General features: G+C 47.3%; 1 protein-coding gene across 17 annotated transcripts in view; it reads left to right on the top strand.

Moving 5' to 3' along the window:
* The window catches only part of FAM120B (family with sequence similarity 120B), a 94,947-nt gene that overhangs the window by 27,898 nt on the left and 39,455 nt on the right, over positions 1-27,594 (top strand). For 16 of the 17 annotated variants that reach the window (XR_008422801.1, XR_002070899.2, XR_002070898.2 and 13 more), the window contains 3 exons: positions 824-925; positions 9,250-9,422; positions 13,726-13,818. Coding sequence is in view for 14 of the 17 variants with exons in the window: in XM_053904242.1 (XP_053760217.1) it covers positions 824-925; positions 9,250-9,422; positions 13,726-13,818 (368 nt within the window). In the remaining 3 variants the exon portion in view is untranslated. The remainder of the gene's footprint in view (positions 1-823; positions 926-9,249; positions 9,423-13,725; positions 13,819-27,594) is intronic. The other variant, XM_053904246.1, reaches the window with a different exon arrangement.

The raw sequence follows: 27,594 nt of genomic DNA, 5'->3' as shown, positions 1-27,594 counted from the left end.
TGTCAGCACAGAGTCTGAGTGTGGTTCGAACTTGCGAAGGTCGAGATCATGACCTGAGCCAAAATCGGACGCTTAACTGACTGAGCCCCCCACGTGCCCCATAAACTGAATTTTTAATAGCAGTTAATGATCCAGCATACGGAAATGCCTGTTTTATTTTTTACTTTATTTATTTATTGACAGAGAGAGAGTGAGCAAGCGAGCACACACATGAACAGGGGAGGGGGGAGAGATAGAGAGAATCTTAAGCAGGCTCCACTGTCAGCGCAGAGCCCCACAGGGGTCTGGATCCCATGACCCTGGGATCGTGACCTGAGCCGAAATCAAGAGTCGAATTCTAAACCAACTGAGCCACCCAGGCGTCCCAGAAATGCCTTCATTCTGTATTATTCCTACCAGCTTTTTGAATTGTCTAATGTCATAGTAGTCTTGATAGTTGCATTAAATAGTAGATTGAAGACCAGAAAGGACTGTCCTCCCAGTTTTCACTAAATGCTATGTGGAGCAGTGTGAGGGCCCAAAAGGAAGGACATTATAGGAACCGTCTAGGTGGTTACCTCTGCCCTCCATCATTGCTTACTTACCCAAGTTATCCTGCCGGCTCTCCCACCCCAGAGGTTCTTGTTCTTGTTGAAATGGGATCGGAGGGTACGGAACTAATTGTTGGATGCCTGAGGTCCCTCTCAGTGACCTTGGATGTAAGGACTCCCTGTACTCACCAGCTTGAAATTGGTGCCCGGGGGAGCTGGGTCTGTCTCACTGTTAGCCTGGTGACGAGTGTCGGTACTCATGCGTATCTATTGATCCGGCTGTCTCTACTCAGATGGCGCCAGCACCTGCCCCACTGTCAAGGAGTGGTTTGTGTACTCTGGGAACCCACTGAGGCACCCGGACCTCGTCAGGCCTCTGCAGATGAACATTCCAGGTACAGACAGCTTTGGTTTCAATAAATCAAATCTGTTCACCATTTGATACAAATCCAGTAATGGATCCATTGTGGAAACATATTTTTCTAGAACTGCGCTTAAGCCAATTTTCATTTTAACCCTGGGCCCAAGAGGAGTGTATCTGTCTAACAACATTCAAACATAGCAGAGGAAAGGGCGTTCGACAGCTGGGAACAGTCTGGGCCAGTCTGCTGCCTGACTGCCTCACCCCACCTGTGCTCTGTTCAAGGGCCGCACTAGGGGAGAGCGAGCCACTCCGAGAGGAGCATGGCTGCGGGTCTGAGCCCATTGCTGCCAGATCCCCAGGCCTCGTGCCTGGTCATCACTCAGTAAATGTCCACCAAATTCACAGGGTTGGGTTCTTGATATTCTGATTAAATTAACTCTTGTCTCCTCCCTACCCCTGGAAGTGTGTTTTGATGAACTGAAAAGGGAAGAGAAAGGGAAGTTATTTCAGCTGGAAAAGTAGATTTTCCTTCCACGAGTGTTATCTTAAAACCCTTAATGGGAGGGAAGGAAAAACAAAGTCCCCTAGAAATTAGCTGAAGTCCTTTCTTCCTGTGAGTTCTTGGTACCCTACACAGAGCACGGATTTATGACTCAGGTGGTGTTCTACACAGAGGCAGGTCCAAGGGGGGGGGGGGGGGGTGAGGGCTTATTTTTAGTGTCCCTTGTCATTGTTTCAGAGAACAGATATTTTCTAAAATTTTGATAATCCGTTTTTGTATGCATTAAATTCTCTCATGCCACTATTATTTTTAATCACATGGGCCTGTAGTTTACCAAATAAGGATGTGAGCACTGCAAAGTATTTTTCTCCTAAATAGAATTGTACTGGGGGAGAAGGTGAGGAAAGTTATTATAGAGAATATTTCCTTATTCTCTCAGTCAGTGATAGACGCACACCTAAAAAGGTACTTATCAAAAAAACAAATGAAGATGAATTGACATTTGTGTTTACAGCAAGAAATATTTTGAAAGGATAACCAAAATGATTTTTCAAAAATGTTTTATTATTTCCATCTTATTGTGTCTTTCCAAAAATAATATGAAAAGGGATTATTATAGTTTTCTAAATGGTTTGAATTAAAGAGAATATTTGGCTGTTCGTCATTATATTATGAGTTAGTTTTAAAGGCCACTCCCTAAAATGTTTTAATAAACTCTGGAAGTCATAAAATTATCACAGAGACTCCTTCTGGGGCTTATGCAAAAAGTCTCCTTGGCACGACTGGCCCCACAAGGTTCTGCCTGTGATGCAGACCCAACGCGGGGCAGCGTGCCGGGCTCTGCTCTAGGAAGAGCTCGTGCAGAGGGCCGGGTCTGAAAGGCTCCTTTGTCCCCCATTGCCAGTGACCTGGATGTGGTCCTGAGCTTCCATTGCTGATAATGTACATGAGTCGCTCTGCTTGTCTATGCTTGTGTTAATGATACAAAAATGACAAAACTTTAAATTTATTTTTTGAGTGAGAGAGCATGTGCAAGTGGGGGGGGGGGGGGAGAGAGAGAGAGAACAAACGGGGGAGGGGCAGAGGAGGGGAGAGGGGGGAGAGAATCCCAAGCAGGCTCCACTGTCAGCCCAGAACCCGCTGCTGGGCTCCATCCCATGACCCTGGGATCGTGATCTGAGCTGAAATCGAGTTGGACACTTAACCAACTGAGCCACCCAGGCGTTCCCCCCTCCCCCCCCCGCCACTTTTTTAACAAGATTTTTTTTTTAATATTAAATACTTTTCTGTATCCATGAGGAAACATGCCAAATGGTTTTTAAACTACAGTGGAGGAACAGACTGTCCATGCTTCTGTGACAGGCGTTTTCCGAGGCTGAGACTACATGTGGTTAAAAACCATGGAATCCTCTGACCGGGGCTTTCCTTACACCTACATCAGAAGACTTGACACCTGTAGGTGCCTCTCATGTGGGTGTGAAATGCCCCTGAGGTCTGATCAGAGTCCTTGTTCCCAAGTGAGGCCAGTAGTGCTGTCGGTGGAAGGAGTGTCACCTCAGGACACACGTCTGATTTTTCTTGTTCTCCTGAGAGAGCTTCAATCAGGTTGATTCCATAAATGTTATATTTTCAGTGAATCTCCTGGTAGAGAGACCAGAGTGTTTTTCTCTTAAAGGCTTTCTTCTAACAGCACATTTGATACAGCTTGCTTTCTTAAATAGTGGAAATAAAACAGAAATCTTAAGATATTTTTCAACAAAATGGAAAGGAAACAGGGGAGCAGAAAAATTGCAGAGGTTACCTAAAAAGGAGAAAGAATTAAAACTGACCAGTCAGGGAGCAGAAAAGTAAATGTCATCACTGGCATATTTTATTCAGGTTGCTCACTGATCTTCCTGTGTTCCCCTGTGTGTGCAGGTTGTAGACAGTCAAATGTCCCCTGTGTGTGTGTGTACAGGTTGTAGACAGATGTCCCCTGTGTGTGTATGTAGGTTTTAGACAGTCAGATGTCCCGTGTGTGTGTGTGTGTGTGTGTGTGTGTGTGTGTGTGTGTATTTGTGTGTGTGTGCAGGTTGTAGACAGTCAGATGTATGTGCGAATGCCTAATCTGTGTTACAGGGATCACGTGTTGCTACGTGTTACAGCTCTCATTTATCTCACCACATATCGTGAGACATGCTGTTTCCAATGATGCAAGAAGGGTGTACCTTGAAATCTAGCTTCCTTTCCCCAGACATAGCTCTTGAAGAGTCTGTGGACATGCAACCCGCTTTCTTTCTTCTTCCTCACTTACCAGTGTTCTGCATTTCGTGGAATGAGTCTTGGAGCAAACAATGGGCAGGCATTAGAAATAGCATTTTTATCTCCAGAATTGGAGATTTTTTTCCCTTGGACAAAGTAGTAGTGATTTTCTCCCCCCCCCCCCCCCATTGTCATTTTTCAGTCCCCATAAGCATACCCTTATTTTAGAAACCTGGGACAGCTGATTATAGACTTCTAATTGGCAACTTGTCTACCTGCAGTTTTTGTCAAGTGTTGTTCAAGAATCAGTAAATAAACTTAGTATTTCTGGCTATATAAGGACATTTTACTCACCAAAATCTTTCAGGTCCTCTTAGGAGACTTTTACAGAGTGAAATGACATGAAATGGTACATTTCCTGAAAGAAGGGCTGTGTTTAACTCATGTCTCATTTGCTGGGAAGTGGTAGTGAAGCTTTCTGATTTCAGCCTCTCTTCTGTATACTGTTGACACTTTTCATCTTGACACCTGATGGGTGCAGATCAAGAAAGTTGTCAAATGTTGTCAGCTTCTATGGGTGGTGAGTAGAAATCCCCAGCTGCCATCGGGTGCACACCAGGTGAGGAGGTGATGACAGGATGGCCCACTTCTGGAACTGCCTACCTGAGATCTTGGATCAAGAGAAATGGGTTTGGGGGGCCGTGGTGGTTCAAGTCAGTGAGGTGTCTTGATACAAGCGTGGGTCATGATCTCGCCTTTGTGGGATGGAGCCTCGTGCTGGGCTCCTTGGGATTCTCTCTCTCCCTCGCTCTGCTCCTCCCCCGCTGTGTGCACATGCTTTTCTCTCCCTAAGTAAGTAAGTAAGTAAGTAAGTAAGTAAATAAATAAATAAATAAATAAACATTTTTAAAAAAGAGAGAAATGGGTTTAAAACCTCAGTTGTGGTTTTCTTTCCATTTGTAAAAATAGTTTGAAGATTTGTCGGATAATGTGTTACAAATACACATTTGAGTCATAAGCCAACAGTTGAATTTCACACTGCTTTTTATAGCCACATTCACTGTATTTTGAGTGCATTAGGTAGATGTGGTATAACAGTGTCGTTTCGCAAGCGTGAAATTAGACATTTCATCCGTGTACGTTTAGAGCTGAATATGTTATTAATGCATTCTACTCTGTTTATAGCTGAATGATTTTTTTTCCTCATTATAAATAGGCTGTTGAAGTTTACCCAGCCATAGTGAAGATTCAGTTCACATATAAGTCCTCAGGGATTTTAATTTTGTTTTATTTTGGCCAGGAATGCTCTATTAAACAAATATTCATGTAAATCAAACTCATGAACTAATAAAGTCTTCCCAGGTAAACATGAGACATAAGATGTATTTAACTTTGAGAACCCTCATCAGTCACATCCTGACAGTGGGCACAAACCAGACAGGTGTGTGGTTTTTATCACCCTAGTGATGTGCAAGGGAGATAGCCATAAGATAAGTCTTAAGACACAGCTATTGAAATACATATTTCCATATAAAAAGTGTACACAATGGCCATGGCTTAGAGTCTCAAGAGTGTCTTTACTCAGTCGTGTTCACTGCTGTAAAAACACAAACAGAACCATTGCTCTATTGCTTTGTTACTCAAGAGGTGCAGCCAGCAGCCCTTTGCCAGCAGTGGGTCGTCCAGGTATCTCTCGAGAAGGTCTTCACCCTTGCCATTCACAGAAGTGACTTCCTTCCCTAGCCCTCTGCCCCACCTCTGTGGGCTCGGGTCCCCCGGAGGGCTCCTAGGCTTTCCTGACCATCTGTTCACACAAAATCTTTTACCAAGTCACATAAGCAGGTTTTTGAAGCTGATGTGTTTTAGATGCGATGCTAGTTGATGACCTAAAGGTGAGATTGATTTTTTAGGTCTGTGGCTCTTTGAAACATCTCAGCTGCCCATGGAGCTCTGGGGGAAGTCTAGGGGCCACCCTTGATCTTTTCTGGCCCAGTCTTGTCTGTCCCCAGGAGTGAGGGGTGTGTGTGGGTGTGGGTGTGGGTGTGGGTGGGTGTGGTGGAAAGAGAGGAGCTCTGAGCTGATCTGCCTTTCAATTCTGATCAAAATAGGTTTCGTGGGGTTTTTTTTAATAATTTTTTTAAGTTTATTTACTTTGAGAGAGAGCATGTGTACATGAGTGGGGGGAAGGGCAAAGAAAGAGGGAGAGAGAGAATCCCAACCAGGCTCTAAGCCATCAGCATGGTACCTGACATGAGGCTCGATCCCATGAACCAGGAGATCATGACCTGAGCTGAAAGCAAGAATTGGACACTTAACCAACTGAGCCACCCAAGTGCCCCCAGATTAGGTTTCTTTTAATTTTGGTTTTCATTTTATTTATTTCAGAGAGGGAGCACACAAGTTGGGGGGAGGGAGAGAGAGAATCCCAAACATGCCCCATGCTCCGCACAGAGCCCAATGCAGGGCTCCATCCTACAACCCTGGGATCATGACCTGAGCCGAAATCAAGAGTCAGATGCTCAACCAGCTGAGCCACTTGGGCGCACCTTAAATTGAAATTACTAACAGTATCTTTTGTGTTAGGTAGGCCCAACCTCTTGGGTTATCATACCAAGGTTAAACACCACTTTGACTAGAGTCAGTTTACGAGTAGAAGAGAACTAATGTAAATGATCCTTCAAAGAAATTCACCCTTTGTGGCTTAAGATGATGAAATGTATCAACTGAGGAGTATATCTGTGGATAGTACTTAGGAAGAGAACCAACCTTATAATTACAGCTGTTACATGGGGTCATCAGAGGGTCCCCTTTACAGCCCAGCGAGTACTGCTTGTGGCATGAAATGATGACAGCTCCAGAATATGTGGTCTTGTATTAAAGACAAAGACCCTCACGTTCTGGAGAAGGCTGTGGTGGTGTCTTACCTCCTACATTAACATGCAAATGAGTGTTCAGTGCCTATTTCTGACTGAATAATTGATTGAATTTAGGATTAAAATTCTCTAATTTCTGAGGACATGATTTTTCAAACTGGTGGTTTTCTATAATCTATTTTATCATTAGACCTCAAGAACCAATTTAATTATTGGTAAGTTATTCTTGTTTATGTAATTGATTTTTTAGCTTTTTTTTTTTTAAGTTATTTTTGTCTGCGTAAATTATTTCTTAGCTGTTTCGTGGTATTCAAACTTTGCCTGCACCAGAATCACGTGGAGAGCATGTTACAACAGATTGCTGCCCCCTGCCCCCTGGAATTAGATTTAGGAGGCCTGGGGCAGGGCCCCAAGAATTGGTAATTTAAAAAATATACATATTTATTTATTTTTTGAGAGAGAGAGAGAGAGAGAGAGAGAGGCAGGCAGGCGGGAGGGGCAGAGAGAGGAGGAGACCCAGAATCCGAAGCAGGCTCCAGGCTCCGAGCTGCCAGCACAGAGCCCAGCGTGGGGCTCGAGCTCACGAACCGTGAGATCATGACCTGAGCCGAAGTCGGACATTTAACCGACTGAGCCCCCCAGGCACCCCAAGAATTGGCAGTTTTAACAGATTCCCAGATGACGCTAAGGGTGGGAGTAACTGCCATCAGCATGTCGCACTGTTTGTTCAGAACATCTCGTGTTCATTACTGCCACAATACTTGGCTCTAAATATATCTCATGAAGCTCATTCTTCCTGTATTAAACTCTTATGTGTAAGCAAATGAAACACAAGTAAAATCTTTCATTGTCCATCCCCTTGCATTGTAATGGGGACTTGGCCTCTTAGCTGGGTGGGTAAATGCTTTACATGCACTGAAAAAAGGACCAGAAGCTATGTTTTAAAATATGGCTATATCTGAGTGACAGGGTTGTCGATGATTTTTATTTTTATTTTATTTATACTATTTTTTCCTAAGTTTTTTACAATGCATGACTTGGGGAGGGTAGAGTCAGAAAAAATGTTTTTCAGCTACTTTAGTATATTTGAAATAACTGTGATAATGGGATATTCATCCCTTACCTTAGATCAGGGCTTGGCAAACTTTTTCTGCAAAGAGTTAGATGTAAATATTTTAGACCTTGGGGGCAATGTGGTCTCTGTGCTGCTACCCAGCTCTGCATTCAGACTGCGCAGGGAGCCACAGGCAGCACAAGAATGAATGAGTGTGGTGCTGTTTCGATAAAATTTTATTTAGGGACATTGAAATTGGCACTTCATGTAATTTTCTCACATTGAGAAATATTTTTCTTTTGATTTTTTTCGGTCATTTAAACCTCCGAGAACCATTCTTAGTTTATGGGCCTACAGAAACAGGATGAAGTGCATTTGGCCCATGGGCTACGGTTTGCTGTCGCTGCAAGATGATTATTTCCCTGAAAAGCGTGTTTCTGGGAAGTCATGACTGACCATTGTGATCACCTTGGAGTAGTATCTCTGTCTTATTAACTAGCACGGGAGATTGGGTCTGGGTTTTTTTTTTTTGCCAGTTATCTTTAGTATTTTCAGTCTTTAAAGAGAAAAATGATTTTTTTTTTCTCCCCAGAATAATGATAAATGTTTTTTGATAGAGGAAACACTTCAGCCATTTCAGAAATGCAGGTGACTTTGCTCGGTTGTTTCACTTTTGATGGTGGGAGATACACAACTGAGAATGTTAAATCATACTGTGAGCGATATAAGGAAAAAAGAGCTTCCTTTTTGAGTCATTTAATTCTGATGCCATTTGGTTACTGGGTTTTAGACCCCAGCTGTCCTGGCTTTTCAGGCATGACCCTACAGAAATGCCCAGCAGCTGCCCGTACAGGGACCTGGCTCGGCCCGGAATCTGCAGCTCTGTCTGCCAGCACCAGCGAGGCCTCTGTCCTTCCTGCAGACCCACACTGTCATTTGTTGTGGTTTAAGGAAATGAGTAACGGCTGTCTCTTTGTTTTATTTTACCCTAATAATTTAAACGTATATGTAAAACATAGAAATGAAACACTAAAAATTATGTTAGGAATTTCTGCTTACTAGTTTTAGGGACATGCTTTGGAAAGCATGGGGTCCCCAGATGCCCTGCACCCACGCCTGCAGGCTGTTCAGTGCACACTCCAGGTACTCTCAAGCTGGTGGAGCGGGCTTTCTGCATGTAGGACCCAGGAAAACGTGGTTTTTACATTTATATCTGTCTCTGCAGCGGGTTCTTTTTACGTTCAAGTTTGGAAACTGCTGGTTAGGGGAACAAGAGAACACGCTAACAGGGTCAGTTGGTGGCCTTTCCAGCAGCGTTTCATGTGGCTGTGTTGTTTCTCACACCCTGAGACAGGGCCTTTGACACATACTCTGAAAAGCACTCCTCACAACGCAGGATGCAGCGCAGGTAGGAAAAAAGCCCTCATTTCCCTCAAAGCACCGCCTTTAAGAAAAGAAGAATGTTCTCAATGAAGTACGTACGTGCTGGCCTTTTAGGGTTTGTTTCTTTTAACCAGGTAGGTCTGTCCATGTTTACTTTCTAGCTCTTTAAGCCCTAAAGCCCAAGGATGTCAGAAAGAGAAGAGGTTAGTGTCTTTTATTCTTTTATTGTATTTCTACAAGAAGCATGTGATAACTTGGTGGTGCAAAGGATAATGATAAGTGGAGTTTGTGCTTTTACCTAGGGGGAACCCCTAACTTGAAATTACTGTGGCTGAACCAAGACGCAGGGATACAAGCCCGGCGCTTGGACGCGCTGCTAGGCTGCTTCGACCTCTCCTCCTCAAGAGAAGAGCTGCAGGCGGTGGAGAATCCCTTTAAAGCGCTGTGCTGCCTCCTGACCTACCTCTTCGTGCAGGTGACCTGAGCTCCTCACTCTGGGTGCTGCAGTGGCTCCTCACTCCTGCCCTTGCCTGTGGGAGGGTGGTGGCCTGGGGTGTGGCTGCGGACTCTTTCCCGTGCCATCTTTCCAGCATCTACCCCACGAGCGCTAGCCCCCCGCGGTTCTCTAACTAAAACACGGGTTCCATGTTGGCACACATGTCAGAGGCCTGTCTGCTGTCGGACCTGGAGGCTTGCAGTGCACGTAAGTTTAGTGAAGGCTGGGGAGACCTTGCAGGTGAGGGAACCTGCTTTCACTTTGCTTATGCTTTCCAAGCATTTTGACTCATGTGGTGCCTCCCCTGTGGCTGTCACTGTCTGGGAGGTGGCTCCCGTCCTGGGGTCCAGTGTTGTGGTGAGAAGGCCCAGGGTTCCTGGCAGCTTACTTCCACTGTCCAAGGTGCAGTCGCTCGCTCCTCTCCAGATGTTTACTAAGCACTTCCCTACCCCAGTCTGGGACGAGGTACGGTTACTCCCTGGGGTTACCGGGGCATTGCATTGTGGGACACATGAAACGTGTTTTGTAGAAGGGCCCAATAAAGTGTCCACTAGGATCACTGTCGTCACAGTGTGTGTCCTCCTTGCCCAGATAAACCCGGGGTTGGAGGCCTCGAGTTAGGGTGCAGTGCTAGGTCTTGATTGGTGTTCCTCAACAAGTTGGACAGTTTGTTTCTTTAGTTTTACACTTAATGTGTGAGAATTGTAAAGGCGCATGAAGGTATTTGCCTTTTTAAAAAAATATTTTTTAAGGTTTATTTTTGAGACAAAGAGACGTACGGCACAAGCGGAAGAGGAGCGGAGAGCAAGGGAGAGACAGAATCCGAAGCAGCTCCAGGCTCCTGAGCTGTCAGCACAGAGCCCAACACGGGGTTGATCTCACAGACTGCGAGATCGTGACCTGAACCGAAGTCGGGTGCTTCTCGACTGAGCCACCCATGTGCCCTAGTGTTTGCCTTTTTAATAGTTGCCCAAGTGCAGGGTAAGGAAGGACTGGATCACTCCCTCTCCCACTTCCCTTCCTTGGCTGTATTATTTTTAAATGACTTTTGTCTCACTTTTGTCACAGCAACAATAAAAAAAGACCTTTGCAATCACTTCTCTATTTCTTTAGCCCACTTAGAGCTCCCGTATTCTCAACCCCTTTGAGCCATCTTGCCTTCTACTCTGGGCTCCGATGTGACAGATCTTGGGTCTCTTTCTTTGGCATAACCATCAGATTTTCCCTTGGCTGGAGTAGAAAGTTACATGACTATTTCTCAAACCTGAATTCACTTTATGAATTATTGATTATCATTAAGAAACTTATTCTTGGGGCGCCTAGGTGGCTCAGTCGGTTGAGCGTCCAACTTCGGCTCAGGTCATGATCTCACAGTTCATGAGTTCGAGCCCCGTGTCAGGCTCTGTGCTGACGGCTCGGAGCCTGGAGCCTGCTTCGCATTCTGTGTCTCCCTCTCTCTCTCTGCTCCTTCCCTGCCTCACACGTTGTCTCTCTCTCAAAAATAAATAAAGATTAAAAAAATTAAAAAAAAACTTATTCTTATCGTGGAATTACATTTCAAGGGCACGTTACACTGATTTTTCTTTTTCTTTTCTAAATTTTTCTTTCGTCTCTGCCAGTCTATAGCTAGTTCTGCATTTTGCATTTTGTAAAAATGTGGTATGGCTAAATAACTCACAGAGATTTTACTGCTTCATTACTGGGTTCACATGCACCAGTGTAAACTTTAGTTTTTGCATTACTGGTTTTTTTAAAGCTTTTTTTTTTTTAATGTGTATTTATTTATTTTGAGAGAAAGAGTGTGGGGATGAGAAGCAGAGACAGAAGAAGAGAGGGAATCCCAAGCAGGCTCTGCAGTGTCAGTGCAGAACCCAACATGGGACTTGATCTCACGAACTGTGAGATCATGACCTGAGCCAAAATCAAAGAGTCGGACCCTCAACCGACTGAGCCACCCAGGGACCCTGCATTACTGTTTTGAGTAGAAAGTTCCGTTATTTGTACCAGACTTAGAAATATAGATGGACAGAAGATAGATTTTTAAGTATAAAACTGCTTTTCTTTTGATAGTGTTTATTACATACACATGCATTATTAGCTCACATTTTCGGCTGCGAGGGGGCCATAGTGGGGACTGGGAATGGTGGATAACCAAGAGCTATAGCTTCGCATCCAGAAACATTCGTGTGTTTTCTTCCTAATAACCGTGTGCATATGGACAGTAACTTGTGGGACACACAGTTTGAATTACTTTTTCAGCACAAGAGACGGGCTGTTGGACCCAGTGTCGGTCACTCATACAGCTCTGTGCTTGTCACTTGTGCAGGTGACTGTCAGTTATGAAAATCCCATTTCCAGCAGAAAAAAGTCCAAACCACACAACAGTAGCTCTACATCTCATATATTTATGTAAACCTGAAGCAGATAAGTATCAGGAGGAAAATTTCCACTTTTATCTTTCTGGTGATACTAATTACCTTTAAATAAGAATACTTCTAGTGGGAGTCAGCGCGAGGTAGACCTGTTGGCCTGACTTAAAGGGCACATTTAAATGGGGACTTTTTAAAACTGAAAAACAATGAATCAATACATCAGTGGCATCTCTGAGATGAAGGTACTAAAATGTATTCACAGGTTCATTATCTTCTTAGGTTTCATAAGGCTAAAAATATAAATTTATAAAAATACTATATTTTTATACGGTCAAGCTTAAGTTAAATGTTTTGATGTACGGTGGGTAGTAGAGAACCTATGGAGAAGCTCAGTGGTCTCATAACCTCCAAGTTAGCAACAACACTTCCTATTAAAAGTTTATCTGAGAAAATTCCCTGGAAGAGTAAGTTTACATTAGAGCAAGTGTACGTATTTTTTATAATTTATAGTAGAGCAAATGTTTTATAATAATAATGTCTGTTATGTGAAATTCTAAAAAAAACTTTGGTGTTATTAAGAATTTGGCACTGTCTGCTGTGGTTTAAGATTGGTTAACTACGAAGATGGTGGCAGAATATGAAATTAGCTAAGTGTGAAAACCATGACATGAGATAGTTATTCTTTTCTCATAAGTCGGCATTTTACTCAAAACTTGCTAATGGCAAGAAGTAGAATTACATGCGAACAAACCCAGTCTAAACAGAAGAGAGGTGGGCGCTTATGGAATAGAAAAATAGTGTGTTCTTTGCTTGGTCTGGCTTCTGTAGATTGGAGCCTTTCTTCTTGGTCATGAGTACCACACATCTGTAGACTTTCGTGTTTTTCCTGAAATCATTATAGCTGTCATTTATACAAAGGCAACAACTTCTTCAGAATAAAAATGGAACCGGGCAGGGTAGTGACAGGGTTGCTGCCGTGTGTGGGGCAGAGGTGACGGATGCCAGAAGTATTTGCTTCTCCAGGAGAGCAGGGGGGAGCAGGAGTCCCCAGGGAACAGTCGTTCTGGTTTATGATGGGGTCATTTTTATTGGGATTAAACATATTAGCCATTTTTATCATTGAGAAAGAATCGAAATTCTTATCCATGAGTTTGTAGTTGTTTCCCTGATTTTTTCCCCTTCAAGCGTTTACTTGCCACAGAATGCATTCCCTTCCAGAAAGAAGGTCTTGTGTTCCTACGATGGCAGTGAGAACGCTTAGCAAGGCTTCGTGTAGTGCTTTCGTCTGGCTGGCAGAATTTGGTGGCTGAGCTGGCAAAGTCACTGCCCGTAACCCTGAGAGGAGATGGTGTCCCGAGAGTAGCCTGCTGTCGTCATTCCCATCATTCACTTGAGATCCAGAATTTCCACATCCGTTCTTCAAACCCCTGCCCCCCTGTTTTCACTCACAGTTTGGTTAGCCCCGATTCCACGCAAGACTGGAGGGGCTCAGATGTGGAGGTTGTGGTTTCCATCAGACTGGGATCTGAGTACACAGGTTTCACCGGGGCTAGCAGGGGCAGAAGTTTATCCAGCCTTGATCTTGCCAGCTCACACTACAGACCCCTGAACTGCCAGCCCTGGGAATTGGTGCCCAAAACAATCACCTGTGTTGCTCTAAGAGTCCAGCTTGGTTGTGGCTCATGCCCCTCCCAGGCATCCCAGAGATTTCTGCCTTGCTAGAGAGTGACCAGGCCTGGTCCATCTTGGCCCTGGACGTCATGGAGAGCTTTACACCAGGACTGTGGACTCCTGCTCACCTCTGCCTCTTCTGCTGCCCTGTGCAAGTGCCTGCATTTAGCCATTGAGCCCATGGCAGGGTCAGGTTTTTCCCAGAGCTGATGCTGGTTCTCTTTCTCCGTCCCTTTCAGGTGGACACGCTTTGCCTGGAGGATCTGCATGCTTTCATTGCTCAGGCCTTGTGCCTCCAAGGAAAACCAACTGTGCAGCTCGTAGACTTACAGGTACTGCATGACTGACTGACTGTCACAGTTGTGAAGACACCCTGCCTCACCGCCCCTTTGTTCTGTTTAGTTTTGGTTGGTGTTTCACAGAAAAGATAAAAAGGCATATTTAGCCAAGATGTTTTCCTGGTGCAGTGGTGTGGTTTGTCTGTCCACAGCGGAGCCTTGAGTCCTGCTGAGTTAGTGAACTTCAAGCAGATCTCTGTACAAATGGCGTCCCACATTTCTTGGAAGTGGCCATCCAGACCTGTGTCACAGCTGGGTCATGTGCTCACAAGTGCTGCCTCTTTCCAGTGCTGAGAAATTGACAGTTCTTAATCCTGTCTCAGTGTTGTAGTAATATGAAGACAGCAGTCTGTTTGATCCCTTATAAGTCTTGCTAACTTTAGGAGAACAGGATGCCTTTTTCTGGTATTAGTGACTTTGGTGCATACACACCTTGTCTCCCAGACTTGGTGTCTGCTCTCTGGGGCTGGGCTACATCCCACCTGCCTTGTGTCCTTTCCCAGTGCCTTGCTTGTGAAGTGTTTAGTAAACAGTGTTGGTCACTGGAGGTTATTCAGACGCTGCCATTCACGAGTGTTTACTCCTTTAATTTCACGAACTAGTCCATTTGCAGCTAACCCCGGCTCCTCTCCTTTGTGGCCACACCCTCTTACGTCTGATGGTTATTTCTTAGAAGAAGCCCCAAGGTCAGGCCAGTTGTTTGTGGAAACTTAAGACTGTGCTTTGTAAATGCCATTGGATGATGATAATGAGTTTTATCCATAGTTTCTAGTTAATTGAATTAGTTTTCACTTGTCTTTCTAGTGAAAAAGAAGCCTGATAAATTTCATTTATAAACAATTTTTAATCTCATCTCAGAACTCTTATGTACTAGGTTTACTTCATAAACTAATTCTCATGGTGGTCCAATTAAATGAACAGGGCCGGGTTTTTTCTTTTGTATTTTCACTTTTACATCCATCATATTCAAGAAAGTTCATTTTAAAAGTGGACTTTTTTTCCTCCTTTGGCAAGACCCCATTTTAAATAATGGGTTTGGGGTTATTAGTAGGTTAGTGCTAATTCTTTTTTTATTGAGGTATCATTGACATTATAGAAGTTTCAGGTGCTCAACATGATTCAATATTTGTGTATATTGTGGAATGATCGCCACAGTAAGTTTGGCTAGTATCTGTCACCACACATAGTCACAGGACATTTTTCTAGTGCTGAGAACTTTTACGGTTTCCTCTCTTAGCAGCTCTCAGATCTACAGCGCAGCAGTATTAACTATGTACATCCCATGGCTTATTTATGTTACCACTGGAAGTCTTACCTTTTGGCCCCCTTCACCTATTTTGGTCACCCCAGGGTCACAGATATGAGTGAAATCATATGGTATTTGTCTTTCTCTGACTTACTGCACTTGGCATGGTGCCCTCAGGGTCCATCCATGTTACCACAAATGGCAAGATTTCTTTTTTTTTTTCTTTATGGTTGAATAATACAGTATTGCATTGTGTATATATACCATGTCTCTTTTTTTTTAATCTGTTCATCAGTTGACAGACACTTAGGTCGTTTTCATATCTTGGCTGTTGTGAGTAAGAATGCTGTAGTGAACGTGGGGTGCACATATCTCTTCAAGATAGCGACTTGACTTCCTTCAGATATTTCCACAGAAGTTGGATCGCTGGGTTGTACGGTAGCTCTGTTTTTAACTTTTGGAGGAACCTCCACACTGTTTTTGACACTGGCTGCACCAGTTTGTGTTCCCACCAGCGGTGCACAAGGGCTCCCCTTTCTCTACATGCTCGCCAACACTCATCTTTTGTCTTTTTGATGATGGCACTTCCAAACCAGTGTGGCAAACTAATTGACCATACATGCTTGGATTTACTTTTGAGCTTTCTGTTCTGTTCCATTGATTGTTGTGTCTGTTTTCATGCTGATGCCGTACTGTTTTGTTTCACGATAGCTTTGTAATATAGTTGGAAATCAGGGAGCATGATGCCTTCCGCTTTGTTGTTTCTCAAGATTGCTTTGGCTATTTGGGTCTTCTGTGGTTCCATACACATTTTAGGATTGTTTGCCATATTTCTGTGAAAAATGCCACTGGCATGTTTTTGAGGTTGCACTGAATCTGTAGATTGCTTTGGATAATATGGGCATTTTAACAACACTTGTTTTCCCGTCCACGAGCATGGGTGGTCTTTCCTATTCTTTGTGCCGTCTTCAGTTTCTTTTGTCAGTGTGTGACAGCTCTCAGAGTACAGGTCTTTCACCTTCCTGGTTAAATTTATACCCGAGTATTTAATTCTTTTTGGCGCAGTTATAAATGGGACTATTCTCTTAATTTCTCTTGCTGCTATTTCATTCTTAGTATATAGAAATGCAACATGTTTTGTGTATTGATATCGTGTCCTGCAGCCTTATTAATTCATGTATTAGTTCCAACCATTTGTTGGTAGAGTTTTAAGGGTTTTCTCCATGTAGTATCATGTCATCTGAAAATAGTGACAGTTTTACTTCTTCCTGCTAGTTTGGATGTCTTATTTCTTTTCCTTGCTCGATTGCTCTGGCTGGGACTTCCAGTACTGTGTTGAATAAAGGTGGTGAGAGTGCACATCTTTTTGTTGTTCCTGATCTTAGAGGAAAAGCTCTCAGCTTTTCACCATTAAGCATGATGTTAGCTCTTCGCGTTGAGTATGAACACTTGATCGCTGTTCCTCCTTTTGGCAAAACACAATTTTAAAAAGTGGATTTTCAGTTATTAGTAGGTTCATACAGTTCTTAATACCAAATTGGGCCTTCCTCCCAGACTGCTGTCCTGCTACCACTGGCCTGTCTGTTCCTTGACCCTCATCTGCTTTCCTCTCCCCTCCCAGTGAAACTAAACAGGCAGGCAGAAAGAGAAAGGAACTTGGAGGTCATGCTCTCTCCTGCCTTGTTACGTGGATGGGGAGACTGAGGCAGTGTGGGCAGCAGAGTGAGCTGGAGTTTGGGTTCATGCTGATAAGGGTAGGTTTGGGTTCTGTCACTAACCAGCTGCGGGAACTCTACCGAGTTCTTATGAACATACCACAGAATACAACTCCTCTCTCGTGAACTGGAGGGGATGTCTTAACGCCGGCACCATGTGGGACGTTCTTTGACTTTGTCCACATCAAGTGCATCATCCTACGCTTACCTTGTCATTGGCGGAGCCAAAGTGGAATCGGCTCTTGACAACCAACCAGTGGTCTTTTCCGAAAGAAAGGCACTATCACCGGGAGGGAGGGACCGGAGGGTACGTGCGCCTTCGAGTTAGAGTGACTCCAGCGGGAGCTCACCTTGCTGTGCCCTGTCTCTCTGGCTCAGCACTTACTCTGCACTCAAGATTTGTGGCCTGTCCAGTCAGACCAGGTACCTTCCCCGTTGTCAGAGCTTCTCCAGCAAGAATGGGATCTGTGCCAGCTGTTATTGGCGTCGGTTCCCTGTTAGGACCGTAACCGGGTGGTGTGTATTCTCCTCACGCGAAGGGCCGCTCCCAGGGGCCACTAGAGCCCCTGTGGGAAGTGTCCCAAGGAGGATGGAGGTTTTTAACCAGCGGTGGGGACTGAAAATAGATGCAGTTTCAGTGGCCTACCTTCTCATCAGCCCAGGGTCGTTCCCTCTTGGCTGTCCTGGTTGATTGGGTTGGTTGTGAGGGTGGGCAGGGCAGGGCCCCCCCAGGGCCTCACTCCGCTCCCACTGCCGAGGAGCACCTTATCTGGGTGGTCCAAACGTCTGTCTTCACCATGAACAGTGGAGCCACGTGGCTGCAGGGCTGGGCATCCCTGCCCGCTGGTACTCATGGGCAATTTAAAAAGTGCCCTGTTAGGTTTGCACCCAGCAATATCTCTCTTGTCCCAACAGCTTGACTCTAGCTTTAAGGTGGTATATGGATTTACATATTTATTAAAAATCCAGGGAGGTAGATTATATATGTGAAGGTTATATCCCATATTACACATACATGCATTCATTTACAGACGCAGAAGTCTGCGATCTATGACAAGGAGTCATCTGCAACAGTTACATAAAAAAAAAGAAAAAGAAAGGGCTGCAGTGTCACTTCTAGTGAAGAAAAATGCAAAGACAGCTTGCCTTCCTCACACACAAAGGGCAGTCACACAGCTAACAGGAGACGCTGTCCTCGGTGCTGAGAACACATGTGAGGAGCCGGGCTTCCCAGCTGTAGCTGCGTCCTCTCTGAAAGCTGGCTGTGTGCTTGCTGCTCTTCCTGTCCGTGTTGACGACTGTGCATGCGTGTGTTCACCTTACCGTTCTAGAGGACGTGGTCGTCGTTGTACTTTGAATAGCTCAGGGGGGCCTTTGGCGCTTGGCTCGTACAGCCCATGTGAGAGCACACACAAAGGTGGGGTATGTATGGGATTAAGTTGGGATCTCTGCATACTTAGGAGGGAAAGTCAGCGAAGCAATGGACTGAATTACACAGTGATCAGATAACTTGTGAGGCCCCACTTTAAGGAGCTGTAGGTGGGGGGGCGGATTGTTGGGCTTTGGCATCTGTGCAATTGAAGACGAGGTTGCCAAGGTAGAGGAGATAGTCGCGTGTCTTGAGGTGTCCCGCAGACACTTCTGTCGATGCCTCGCCACCCTTGCCTGGCTCTAATAGCTGGGCCCCTGGCGTGTGACGGGGAGTTCCGGGCCTCCGGGAGCCCTGGTTCCTGATCCATTCTGTGCACACTGGCTTCTGATGTGGGCATGCATGTACTTGTCCAGAAATGTAGAAGGGCTAGAAGTAGCTATCTCGCTCATCCTGTGGTATTTTGTCAGACACGGGTACCTGCCCAGAGCATTTTGTGAAGTCCTCTAGAGAAGGTGGGGTTGTCCCCCTGCCACTGCTGAGCCAGGTAGAATGCAGCAAGCAGACGTGGTGCCTGCTCTCAGAAGCCTCCTGCTCTCCCCTTCCCAGAGCACAGTGGTGCTTTTCAGTTACCTCTTGCTGCTCTGTTTGGGAAGAGCCAACGGGATGCTTAGGACATTCCAGATGCCTCTCTGGTGTACCAGGGATCCGGGGAGCACTGTCTGAGTGCCCCAGCGGCTTCTTCAGAGCTTACAGGAGGCGGCAGCCACCTTTTCTGGTCATCACCACTCATCAGAAAGTGCCCAGTCATCTTTGATTGGGGAATAAAAGGAAAGAAATACGAATAAATGGAAGGAAAGTCCTGTTATAAAATTCAAGCCATACCACATCAGAAGGTGATGAGTTGTAAGCAGTGCACTTCAGTGCCACTGTAAGACTTTTCGAGACTTACTGGATGCACAGCTCTTGGGGCACACGCACCTTGGTGGTGTCACCGTGAGCCGTACCAACACCAGCAGCACCATGTACGTGCAGGGAGCATGGTTTGGCCCACAGTGGACAGGGAGTCTCGTACGGGTGAGCTGTGTGCACAGCCCTGCAGTGAAGGTCGGCTAACGTCCATGCAGCATTAGCTTCTGGTTGGACTGGCCTCCACATGCCTCAGGCAAAGCCTGACTGTATTACGGTCCTCTTTACCCTGGCACTCGGCAACCCGGCCCTGTTCGTTCCGGGCACTCGGCGGGCAACTTGAGTGACAGCGTTACTGAACGTGCCACTCTCGGTGAGGTTCCATCATCGTGTTTATCACACATAACACTCTTCACGCCTTTCCTGCGGGCATCTCTGTTATGTGAGGCAAAACAGCCTCCTTTGAACTCCAAGACTCTAATAGTCTTTGAGTCTTCACAAACTCCTCGTGTAGTATGTAGGTTTTAAACTTCCGTACTTTAATAATTTATGTTGTAAATTGCAGAAATAATCTGGAAGAGTACTTAAAATGGGTCAGCCTTACTGGTCACTGCAAGTGTGGGCACTGCCCTTCGCCCTGAGGCTTCTCCACCTGGGCCTGGAGCCCGCCCCTTGCCCTCCCTGGGGGCTGCTGTGCAGATGGGCCCCGCTCCCTGTCTTTGCTTCCGCTTCATCCTCCGTCTTTAACTTGGTCTCTCTGTCTGGCTCTGTCCTTTGGTGGATAAAGCAAAAAGCTTCTGCAGTAAACGTTCCCAGCCAGTCACTTGCCTGCCTCATTCTTCAGAGGACGCCGCAGGATGGGGCTGCATGTTTGCTGGTCTTCTCTGCCCCCTGTCCTCCAGCCCTGCAGGAGCGTCATGCCTCCGTTGCACAAGGTCACTGAAGCAAAGGTTAGGAAGCGCTCCGCTGACACCGGGTCTTGTGCTGCCTTCTCTCTGCTTTTGAGCCTGTGGCGCGCCTTTTATTTATTTTTGTTAGGTAGTACCTTTCACGTTCTAGACATCTTCCATCAGATACGTTCGCTGAGCCTCACTCTGGAGCACCAGTGTCGGTAGCTCGGGAGTAGAGCGAGGGCAGGCTGTTGTGGCGGGGACCTCGGTGAGGAGGCTGCGTGTCCCGAGTGGGATCTTCATGATGTCCTTCCTCTGCTAGACAAAGGCCTCCTTGGAGGGAGGGTCAGTGCTTTCTCTCCCATTCGCTTTCCAGTGCCCGGTACCCTGCTGCTATGGCTAGAGCCAGTTTGACTCCACAGACTGCTTGTGCAGGTGCAGCCCTTGTGAGGAAGCCCCCTTTGCAAAGCCCCTCTGCTTCTGACATGTCTTCACGAGGTTCCCAGCAGAACTGAAGAGACGGCTGTGGCTGGGTTCTGCCCTGGGGTCCGGGGGGCCGGCAGGGCAGAGCAGGAGGTGCAGGAGGCCCTTCCTCCTCCCAGCTATTCTCCTCAGGTAACTGCCGACATAGAATTTTACCAGTGTGTTTGCTGTGGCTCGTGGTGGGAGGACCAGAGCCCTGGAAGCCACGCGTGGGCATGGGCGGTTGTGCAGTGGTTTCAGTCAGTTGGCTCCTGGCTTGAAAAGCAGAGTGAGGACCCTACAGCTCACAGCATGAAAGCGGGGAAGGAGGAGAGGGTGGGGCAAAAGTGGCAGAGAAGGAGGGTGCAGGAGAGAGGGCTCTGTGCCCATCCCATTTCTGCCTCATCCACTGGGAAGGCAAACCCCACATGGTTTCCTATCCCACAGCTCCCACCTGGTGCCCTGCTCATGTGGAATTGAATGCGTATATTCCTTTTTGTGAAACTGTTCACACTTTTCAGACATTTGGATTTTCTGAGACCAGAATGTGATAACGCCAAAGCTTATGGGAGATTTCCATCGTGGTTACATCTGAACATAGAGATAGGGATTCACATCGAACTTCAGAACTTGCCAAGAGTTACAGGCAGAAGAGATGTCTGCACTCAGCTCCTGGACTTCTGGACTATGTTCTTGCTGTATCAGGTCTATGTCATTCATTCTTGGCTTTTTAAAACTATTGTATTTGGTACTTTCCTTTGACAGTATCTTATAATTACCTTGCATCTGAGAGATGTGTTTCTGCAGCTAAATTGTATGGTCCCAAGGGCAGGGACTGTATCTCATTCTTGTTTATAATCCTCCGGCATCTAGCATAAAACAGTGCCCAGTGAATGCTTGGTGAAGTGCCTCATAGCAGCGATGAATGATTTTTATGGAGCGGATCTACAACATGCAGTTTTATCTGTTTCCTGTGTTTTAACATGGGGTCCGTATCATCTTGCTAGAGCACTGTTGGACGTTTAGCTGCTAGAGTAGAAATAAAGAAACAAGGCATTTTGATGTTTCTGTGGGCAATTTTCTGATTCTGCATTGGATCTGGGACTTCACCCTTTGATCATGTTCCTCGTTCTCAGATAATCTCCATCTGAAAAGCGGTTGCCAGCAGTGTTATAAATGATAGCGAGTGCTAGACCACGAACCCGCAGAGGAAAGAATCACCAATCAAGACCAATCAGATCATCAAGACAAGGGCCTTGATGTCTCCATTCAGGAAACGTAGGCCTCCTGGGAGAACCTAGGTCAGAGCTCTTAGCACAGCTGGGAGCAAGAGCAGGGCGGGCCAGGGCTTGGGGGAAACACGCGCACTCACCCACCCATCGGGGCCGCAGAGGGTCTCACCATGGAGTTCCCGAAGATGTTCTATTGCCACTGTTGGATGGAGCGACTTGTAACAGGCTTGGCATTTTTTGCTAAAAAGACTGCATGCCTAGAAGTGGAATGTTTGATGAATCAAAGGATCTGTTTCTATCAAAGGACCAGGAAATTCCTTGCTTTGGTGATGGGGATGATACATCTCTGGGAGGAATATTTGTAACGTAAATCAGTTAAGGAAAAATAAGTAAAATATAGGTTCAGTGAGGTGCCACCATTTGGTGAGACGTCAAATGCCCAGATTTTTAAGCTAAAATGAAGCCTCTCTGCAACTAACTGTTAGGAAGTGGCACTAAATTGCTTTTACTGGGGAAGAGTGTCTGACCGGCTGAAGGTAAAACAGACTTACGGGATGAGACCCGCGGTCTGATGGGTGCGGTGTGGGTGGTGGGAACTGGTTGTGTTCTCACAGGAAGGGGCCGCCGTCCTTGGGGGGGGGCTGAGGAGCCGCCACTCGCCAGGTTTCTTGCCAGAGTCTCCACTTGCCTTACAGTAGAGGGTGTTTGCGGACTTGGAAAGGGAAGGTTAGGTGATGTCTGCCTGGTCACGACCTGTGCGCCGAGTGACAGGTGATACAGGGTGTGGGGGACAGAGGTGCACACACCTGCCCGCCTGTGCCCCTGACGGCCCGCACCTGTCAGGAAGCCCATTGTTCTCCCGACGGGAGTGCAGGTGCCGGGGTGAAGCGCTGAGAGCCGAGGTGCTCGGGGCCTCCACACAGAGCGCCTCGGCCTGGGGCCACAGCCATAGAGCTTGCTGAAAAGTAAACGACCAGGGTAAGGAGCATCCTTGAATTGCAGGCTTTGGAAAAAAACATCTTGCACACATGGGCAACTCACTGACAACTCATTGAACCGAGTCTGTAAAATGGACAGTATTCATGGGCCTCTCCTCTTGGGACGTGGTTTCCGTGGACACGTGTCAGAGCACAGAGCTCACGGGGTCGCTCGGCGTCCTCCGACCACGGGTGGGTGCACAGCTCTGACAGAAGAGCACACTGCCTCAGCTGTCCTCTCACCTCAGAAGAGTATCCAAAAACTGCTCTATAAGCCACTTTGAAGTTTGGGAGAAGACTCAAAGAAGGGTCATGTCTCATGACGTGTGGAAATTATGTGAAATTCAGGTCTCAGCGTCTAAGGTTAGTTAAGTTCACACCGCGACAGCAGAGTTGAGAGCTATGACAGAGACCGTAAGGCCCACAACACCAGAAATATTGATCTCTGGCCCTTGGCAGACTTACCTGCTGGCCCCTGGCTTAAACCAGCAGGTAAGTCCACAGGCTCTTCAGTGAGCAGAAAGGTCACTGGATAGTGTGTTTCCTAAGGACAGAGTCCGTCCCACTGGTCATTGTGCTGGACCTGGCATACATTCCTCAGGAACAGGAAAAATTAGAGCATTTTTGGGGGAAATTAGGAGGGCTTCGTAAACATTACACAGTTAATTTTGTATCATTCCTTTGAGGGAAATAAAATCCTTGTTATGTTGGTAGGGAAATGAAGACAAAGATTGGTGTCTTGGCTGAGGTCCCTTGAAGGGTCTGTGAGGGTGCACGTTCTGTGCTCCGGAGTCCAGCCTGCCCACGATGAAGCCTGGATTCGGGGTCTAGGGGGTGGGTCCGGGACGGTGGCTGGCTCTTGTTGGATCCTCTGTGTTGCTCGATGCCGTACAATGTCTGGTGCTCAGTGAGTTTCAATAGTGAAGATGATGTTGCCTGCTGGAGCCAGATGAACGGGACCTTGGTGGCGGTGCAGGCAGGCTCTCCTGTCAGGCTCTCGTCACAGAGTGATTTGCCCAAGGTCAGGGCACCAGTGTGTGTCACAGCCACGTTAAGAAGTCAGGGCTGCGAGGTGCACCAGACATCATCATGGCTTCCCACCGTCTCCCCGAACAGCCTCTAAAGTGAAGAGCAAACATGGCGTGTGTAACAGCAGGCGTAGAAATCTTCATTACAAGATCTCGAGTCAGTATTGCCCCTGCTGGTGAACCGTCACTTTCCAAATCAAACACTTCAAATTCTAGTGATAAAATCAAAATGCTTCAAGGAGATCACATTTTTAAAGCACATCAGAATAAAATCTATGAAATGGTGCTTTACTGATTAAACTGCCAAAACAGCCAGAGAAATACAGGATTGTGTAAATGTGTATTAAAAGAGATATTTAGAAAAAATGCTTTTACTGTTAGGCGCTCAAAAAGTTGATGAATGAATGAATAGTAGAAATAGAACCTATTGGGAGCGCCTAGGTGTCTCAGTGGGTTAGGTGTCCGACTCTTGATTTCAGCTAAGGTCATGATCTCATGGTTTGTGGGGTCAAGTCCCGTGTCAGGCTCAGCGCTGACAGCACAGAGCTTTCTTGGAGTTCTCTCTCCCTCCTGTCCCCTGCTTGCACTTGCTCTCTCAGAATGGGGGGAAAAAAAAAGAAAGAGAATCCATTGAAACTTTTAGTAGGCTTTTTAAGTTGATATGTAAGCACAGAAGGTGACTCCCCAGATGGGTTAAATTAAATATGTCAAAGGAAACAGGTGGGAAACCTTCAGGGGACAGGCCCTCAGTCTGATGCTCATGTGCACGTAGGACTTGCAAATGCTTTTCCGGAGCATCCGCAGGCAGAAGGTCATTGTGCGACTGACCAGGAGGGCGCTCTCAGGGGCCCAGCCACCCCTCCTGGATCTGGCAGCAGATGACAGCGTCCCTTCTTGTGCCTGGGGCCCTGTGATGAGGGTTACACACGTCACCTGGCGTGTCCCCGGTGTGTGGTTCAGAGGATATTAGCTCTGGTAAGCAGGCACATTTGTGGAGGAACATCATCAAAGGTGGAAAAGGGGAGCGTATGGAGGAGCAGGAGCGTCTCCTGCTCTCATGACGCTGGCTAGCTACAAGCATGGGGGCTGCAGGCCGCTGCCTGGCCCTGGTGCTACCCTGGTGCCTTTCCTGTGCCTCCGTCCCTAGTACTAAGGGGAGCTGTTTCTGTCTGGAGAGCCCTGAGGAAAGCAGATGTCCTCAGTGCCCACAGCCACCCTTCCAGGTTGTTCCGGAGGAGAGCTGGTGGCCGCCCATAGTTTAGTGAGGACAGGTTGGGCTGGCTCGGGACAGCAGGTGGGACACCTCATGGAAGTTCTCAGGGGAGATCTCTGGTGCCTGGATCTCCAGCACATAAGGGTCCAGAACGATCCAGATGCCCCACGGCTGACTTGCCTTTGCGGAAGAGAGACACAAGTCAGAATAGAGGTGTAGAGCAAGGCAGGCCACACCCGGGCCACCGCCTCCGAGCTCAGTGAAGCTGCTTGCTACACAGCCTCGCCTGTCCTCCCATGTGGCATCTATGGATGCTGGCAGGCCACAACAGCAAAATTGAGCAGCCTCAGCATGGAGCCTGGGAGCCGGCCATACGTCCGCACAGACACTCAGGCTGGCGTACCCGGAAGAGGCTCCTGTCTGTTCTGGGTGCCATTCACACCTGCAGAGAAGCTGTTTGCTGACTGGGGCCTCAGTCCCTCTCGATTTGTCCTCTGCTGTCCCTGCACTTCTCACTGTGAACCCTCCCTGGGACTTTGAATCTGGCCTCTGGCCTCCCCTCTGTTCGCTGCTTGCATCTGGGCAGAGATGAAGGACTGGTGCTTAGAGCTTTCCCACTGGGCCCTGGCCTGGCCTTTCAGGCATCCACAGTCTGATTCCGTGTCCCCAGTCCCATCCAAAGCCCCCCACCACTCCCCTGCCCTGGAGGCAGGCCCTGCCCAGACCCCGGCCTCACTGCCGCCTCCATACACCTGCTGCAAAGGGGCTCCTTCCTCTGCTGGGTACCCACACATGGTAGTTGCTGATGTGCCCCGTGACACCTCGCCAGTGATGCCACATCTGCTTCAGGGCCTGTCCCCTTCCTCTCTCAGCGAGTAACCCTCTCTCCTGCTCAAGGATACCTGTCCCCTCTCCTGGGGTTTCCCTGGGCCACGGCTCTTCAGGACTGGACACTCGGCCTCATTCACCCCTGTGTCTTCCCTTGTACCCGCACTTTCTGGCAATTTAGCAGGTACTCAGCTAGTTTTGTTTAAATGGATTGAAATACATCCTCAGTTACTTGGGGTGGAAACTGAGTCCTCTGTGACTTTTATGGGACCTTTGTGCCTTGTCAGCACTCTGATGTTGATTCGCTTAATACTGTCATCAGTATTGATGTGGGCTTATGTTCGTGCCGGATGCTAGCAGACGCATTCTGTCCTTGTGAGTAAGAATATTCACGGGCGCCCGGGGGGCCCGGTTGGTTGAGTGTCCCGACTCTTGGCTTCAGCTCAGGTCATGATCTCAGAGTTGTGCAGTCAGGTCCCACATGGGGCTCCGCCCTCACCTGGAGCCTTTAAGACTCTCCCTCTGTGCCAACTCTGCTTCCACGTGGGCGCTTTCCCTCTCTCTAATTAAAAAAAAAAAAAATTAAAAATAAGGAATCTTCAAATAAAGTTTTTTTTCTATAGAAGAAACAAATCTCAGGATGGAATTTTCATTTTAGCTTTCTGTTTCAAACCCCATTCCACGGATTGGCAGAAATGTACCCTGGCTTGAGGGGGGTAGGTGTCCCCGAGATGTCCTTGTCCCTCTCTCTATGCCTGTGGTCCCCGTGCTGCTCCCACACTGCCAGCCCACAGAACGTGGGTACCACATGTAGCGTGTCTCCCCTGGGCTTCAGCGGGCCCACAGGTGGTGGCAGGGCCTGTGCCCTCTTCTTCCTGTCTCTGTGCCATTGCTCCAACATTTCACGCCTGTGGCAGATCAGAGCCTCTAAAGTTCTCCCAGGAGCTGGACATTGGAAAGTAAGAAGCCAGAACTTAATGACTTGTAGCCTCATTGCTCCTGTGTATTGGTTGTAGGATGTCTTTGGTGACCAAGATCCAGGCAGCAAGGGGGAGATGGTGGAATCACGGCTAACAGTTTAAATATTATCTCACTCCGTTTCTTGTAAAGGTTAGCCTTTTATCATTCTCTTAAACTTTTCTGTGATTGTACATTTGTGAGTAGAGCTGTAGACCTCGTGGCGGTCGTGGGTCTGACGGCGGAGGCGGCAGTTCGGGTCTGACGGCGGAGGTGGGCGTGTTGCCATGATGTGCGAGGATGTAGGGGGGCAGAGAGGTGGAGGTTTCACTGAGCCCGTCTTTGGTGCCATAGGATGGTGTGGGATGTCCTGCGTGCTCAGCGACTCGGCCTAGAGAGGGTCCCGGGTAGGGGGATGGCTGTGGAGTGGCCGGTGGTATGCTGGCCCACAGCAGCAGGGGGCTATACCCTGCGGGACGCACACATACTGTGCTGCTCCCTCCGTGGTGTCCTAAGGCACCCCCAGGTCTTCAGGTCGACACGCCTTACACCCAGCTCTGCTTTCTCTTCTTTGCCCTGTTCTTTCGTCTTTCTTCTTTCCTGTAAGCCATCCACAAAATACATAGAAATTGTTTTGTTTGTTTGTTGTGCGTGGTCATCCATTCTGGACCTTAAGAGCGTGTCAGGAGGGCTGCAGAGGAGAATGGTTGGTGCCCTGCCAGCTGGCACCTCGAGGCTCCCATCCTGCTGACACTCGCTCCTGGGACAGCGTGCCGACCCGGCCAGGCAGAGTGTTTTCTCCACATGCTGCTCCCAGGGTGCTGCCACCAGCCAGTCCCTGGGGCTCTGGGCTCCTGTGTCCTGCTCTTCTGGGCAAGTGTCCACCCATGCTCCAAGGGCATCTCTTGCACAGCACGCTCCTGCCTGGATTAAAGATGTGACAC

The sequence above is a fragment of the Panthera pardus genome, unplaced genomic scaffold (assembly GCF_024362965.1).
Source record: "Panthera pardus isolate Hobbes unplaced genomic scaffold, ASM2436296v1 HiC_scaffold_17, whole genome shotgun sequence".
Classification (NCBI taxonomy): domain Eukaryota; kingdom Metazoa; phylum Chordata; class Mammalia; order Carnivora; family Felidae; genus Panthera; species Panthera pardus.
Note: the sequence above shows the minus strand (reverse complement) of the source record. Positions and strands in the feature narration are given on the sequence as shown.